At 33.3% G+C, this 5101-nt stretch overlaps 2 protein-coding genes across 2 annotated transcripts in view; both read left to right on the plus strand.

Moving 5' to 3' along the window:
* LOC107676643 (neurogenic locus notch homolog protein 3) overlaps positions 1–5101 on the plus strand; it is an 18203-nt gene that overhangs the window by 3953 nt on the left and 9149 nt on the right. The window lies entirely within an intron of this gene.
* The window catches only part of LOC107676634 (neurogenic locus notch homolog protein 2-like), a 95093-nt gene continuing 90685 nt past the window's right edge, over positions 694–5101 (plus strand). The window contains 2 exon segments of the mRNA XM_016471222.1: positions 694–736; positions 2650–2731. Coding sequence (XP_016326708.1) covers positions 718–736; positions 2650–2731 — 101 coding nt within the window. The 5' untranslated portion in view covers positions 694–717.

The following is a 5101-nucleotide window of genomic DNA, read 5'->3' on the forward strand; positions in this document are numbered from 1 at the left end:
GACAGCGCTGGTTTAGAGTTTTATGTTTCAATTATGTTAACTTTCAATTTTCTTCTCATTTGATGATTTGTTGCAATTAGCAAAATATATGATTTTACTCACTATGTAGGCATTGAGTAGTAAATATTATATTGTCATATAACAGTGTTTTAGAATCTACAATTTAATCGAAACTACAGAATTAGTGGTTTAATTCCTGCTGTTCAATTGTTTTCTTGGTGCAAAAGTTGCCCACAAACAGCACTTGCACTACAGTGAGGAGATTTGTCTAGTTACTCAATCCAGACCAGATCATTGAATCTAGTGTCGTGGGAGAGTGGTGGCCTGCCACTTCTTTCAAGATGCATAGATTTGGGTCAAATGCAGTCCGGTGCAGTCTAGAACTACATATATATTTGTATCTGTGGTCCTGCCTCTTGCACAGTTGCAGATATGATACATGACCTGGGTTCCAACAGCTTTCTCTTTCAGTGTTTACATTAATCTGTATTTGACATGCATTGAAGAATTAAACCCACAGTAACCAACCAGACACCCATGTACCAATGGGACGAGCCTAAAAAAGGTTTGTTCAGCTCACCAAATCTACAGTATAAATATAATAATTCAAACTCGGTTGTATTTGCTTTTCTTTCTGTTTTTACAGTTCACACTGACATTTAATTTTTGGACTGGTAGATGTCTCACTACAAGGAACTGTCATTCTTTCTTACAGAAATGCTACAGTGGTACAATGGTATACTGGCCTGTGGCTTTTTGTTGCCAAAGCAGGCCGTTCTTTTTATGTAATGTGAAGGAAATTAATCATTTTAAATTCATCATAACTAACATTCCTTTTCCTTTCATTTATATGCTTTTGAGAACAAAATGAAGCAGCTTTAGTTGGTGTGTTGCAATAACGGATGTATATGGACAAGACAGCTAGACATCTGTCTGAATATAAAAATAACCAAAACAACCCATGACTTGAGTAAAAAGCTGAAGTAATCAAAAAACAAATTTGTTTTGCCAGTAAACGAGGGGAGGTTTGCTGAATTGCACATAAGAAGAGCCAGTTATATTAGAGCAGGGGTCTCCAAGCTTATTTCATTTCAGAGCTACTTTTTAAATCTGAAAGTGGCTGAGAGCTGTATTCATGTTTTACGTTAAGCTCCCACTGACATTTCTCCGGAGCACAGTGTTACAAGAAAGACTGTCCAGTTTAGCTCTTCTGAGTATTGAGAATGCCGTGCTCGCAACATCGACAAGCTGACATTTTTGCTTGTTTATTTGTGGTAGTCAGTTGATAAAAAGAATGTCAATCATCAAAATTTATGTTAATTTTGGTTTGTTTTTCTCAAAATGTAGCATGTATCCATAAAATAGTTATTCCATTAATGTAGGCTATGATTTTCTACTAGTTCTTTTACTGTTCATTTTCTAAGACATGAATTTTGCTTGTATAATTTCTTTCCTACAATTAGAGATGCTGAGACATGTTCTGGCTATTAGCCTATTCATTTTATTGAGCTTACTGTTATAAAATATTTAGACCGGGGGCCTATCACAGATGTTTGTGTATTATTATTGTTGAAGGATCCTCCTGCTATTGCTAAAATAACAATCAAATCGAAGCAGCAGCACTTTTGCCTCCACCTTCATGGACTAAATATTAAGGCTATTCCTTCAGGGATTTCAGTCTGACTGAAAGTGTTATCAAAATCATTACGAACATTATATAGCTAATTATATGTTAATTAATAATAACATAAAATGCATCAATGCACTGATAATTCTCCACATTCATTAGGCTACTTTTAAATCATGCAAAATAAATTTTCATATGACTGCTGGTGGGAGGGGCTTTTTTCAGGGGACTCAGATGTGCTGTACACCACTATTATAATATGTTTTTCGACTCGAGAAGATCATTTTAAGACTTTTAAGTTGGTGACTTTGGATTTTACTCAAAATATGGGCCAATTACCCAGTGTCTCTTCGGGCAAAGTCATCCTTCTAGTTATTTGCTGCCTTAAAATATCATATGGTAAGTACTTTATATTTCATGAACACATTTTTGAAAAAGTCATTTGCCGTCAGTAGCTATATTTATTACTGGAAAGATCTATATATATGCTATTTTTGTGATATATACGCTCATAAATGTTCAATATAATATGTAACAACATTGGCATATGGTGTTTGCTTGTTGATAAAATACAGATAGGCAGCAGGTTCCAATTTAATCTAATAATACCAAAGTACAGCAAACTAGTTTTATTAAAAACAACACAATTTCCTGCGTAAATTTAATGTCCAACAACAAATATTTGATCAAAATGCATCAAAATGTCTAATTTGTCATATCTAATCTGTAGCATTGACGTGCACAAGAGAGTCATTCAAGTTGAAAAGTAACTGCTGTTATGACCATACTGTATGGACAGTAATCAGTAAAATCATTATGTCATTCTGAAAAAATATTTAATTTAACCATCAAAATCAAGTGTTCTGTGTAATAAAAAAATCTTTATTATCTAGCCCAAGTGTTTCTATATTGGTTCATTTCTAGTATTAATTTTGAGTTTGCTGTTATTGGTTCTTTGCACAGTACTTGATGTAATCTTAATTGAGCCAGTCCTGATCTAATGTGTTCATGTTTCTTCACAGCTCTGCAGTGTGTGGACCCTGTGAAGCCCTGTGTGAACAACGCTGCCTGTGTCACTTTCCACAATGGAACAGGCTATTGCAGGTAAGACAGGATGACTCAAGACAGGAACCCGGCACCATACTGATACTTCGACTGACTTCTTGCAATTTTAACCATACAATACTTAATATTTCTTATAAATGGGAATGTGTTTTTTGAAAATGATGTTTAAAAACCCATAACACTTAAAGGCAAATTACAACCACATGATACATACTGGCCATTAATAAATGTATAACAAAAGCAAATTTTTAGCTAAATTAAATTAAAATGTTTGTACATATGTATTATTTTACAGAACTATTGATTAAATAATAATAAATTAAAACTATGTTTGCTTTCTGCCATTATCTTCATGCGGAAGTGTGTGTCTCTGTGCGTGTGCATTGCTGGACCACAGGCTGGCTTTGCACAAACATTAAACAAAAGTATTGAAAACAATTTTTTTAAAAACGTTATTTACATGTTTATCTGTTGTTGTTGTTATTTTTTATATGCTTAAAGGGGTCATATGATGCTTTTTTAAAGATCATTATTTTGTGTATTTGGTGTAACAGAATATGTTGACAACACACACACACACACACACGATGCGCAAAACTTAGCATTTGAACAGTCAATAGCAAATACTTAAACTAGTAACAAAACATACTTACAGTAGCTGATTCAGAAGCGCCAGATTGTCATAGCAAAGTCAGAATTACCTCCTCTCCTAGGTTCATGAAACGGTCGTCCATAAAATGCATTGCTGTTCTGTTGTAAGTAATCTTAAAGATTCCTAAATGCATCTACTTTCAGAAGGCCAAATAAAGTGCTTTTGCTTTCGCCTAGAAACACAGCATCTCCCTGACATGGCTGCTTCAACACTAACTGCGGTTACTGAAACCACGCCTTCTTTCTTTGCGTGCACATTTGGGCGGCATTATGCAAATATTCCCACATAGTGACCTAGATATGTGGGGGCGTGTTAGAACGAGCCGTTTTAGGGGGGTGTGGCAGAGTCTTAACTTTGATAAAGAATATCTCTTTGGTTTTGAGACTTTAGTCTTTGCAACTTCAGGGATCTTATCTATTCACGAACAGTCTGTAACACTCCAAAGAGAAAGGAAAACTTGAAATCGCATCATATGACCCCTTTAAAGACAAGCCATGTGCAAATTCATCAGTCAACACCATTGCTGTATTTTTTTCTTAAAACTGCTTTGTATTAAATCAATTTCAAAAACGCAGTTTGAGACCACCCCTAGCTGTTTCCTACCGTCACAAACATTTAACAAATCCCGTCAACATGTGGGGTGGGGCTTTTCATATTTGCTCAAAGGTTTCTCTTTATGTGTTTTTTGCAACATTGAGTAATGTAGCTAATCATGCATATCTGTCGATTTCATGAACGCAATATGGACAGTTAAGTCAGATTTCACTCACTGCTCAAATCTTCTGAGTTGTGTTCAGTGTTGAGTTGGTGAATCCTTTCATTATAGAAACAAGCTCTAGACATGATGTACTGTATAAATACACACACATACATGTATATATTTATGAAAAATATGTTATGATTAACATATTATTGTTATGTTTAACATATATTAAATATATTTATATATAATATATAGGCTATATAATATTTATATATAATATAAATTATATGAATATAAATATATGCATGTAAATACATGTAAATATTTTCAAAATATATACATGCATGTGTGTGTATTTAAATATGCATAATATACACAGTACACACACATTCTGTAAACAAAAACTTTTTTGATTCATTTTTGTTTTATTCTATAAGCTACTGACAACACTTCTCCCAATTTTCTAAATAAACATACTGTCATTTAGAGCATTTATGTGCAGAAAATTAAAATTTTTAAAAAATAATAATAATGAAAAATGGCACTAATGCAGTGTTTTCAGACCTCAAATAATGCAAAGAAAACAAGTTAGCCAATAGCCGGCTGTTCTGACTCACAGACTGTAAGTAGGTTTTAATTTAAAGAATTTGCCACTGACGAATCAAACGCGAGGTTTGAGCAGTGTAGAGTAGCACTTGTTTGTCATTTCTCCGATCATTTAAATATGCATAATATACACAGTACACACACATTCTGTAAACAAAAACTTTTTTGATTCATTTTTGTTTTATTCTATAAGCTACTGACAACACTTCTCCCAATTTTCTAAATAAACATACTGTCATTTAGAGCATTTATGTGCAGAAAATTAAAATTTTTAAAAAATAATAATAATGAAAAATGGCACTAATGCAGTGTTTTCAGACCTCAAATAATGCAAAGAAAACAAGTTAGCCAATATTTTTATACTTATATTATATTTAAAGGGGTCATATGATGCAAGTTCAATTTTTCCTTTCTCTTTGAAGTGTTACAAGCTCTTGGTGCGTAAAAA

Source organism: Sinocyclocheilus anshuiensis, unplaced genomic scaffold, assembly GCF_001515605.1.
Source record: "Sinocyclocheilus anshuiensis isolate Anshui unplaced genomic scaffold, SAMN03320099.WGS_v1.1 scaffold1403, whole genome shotgun sequence".
Taxonomy (NCBI): domain Eukaryota; kingdom Metazoa; phylum Chordata; class Actinopteri; order Cypriniformes; family Cyprinidae; genus Sinocyclocheilus; species Sinocyclocheilus anshuiensis.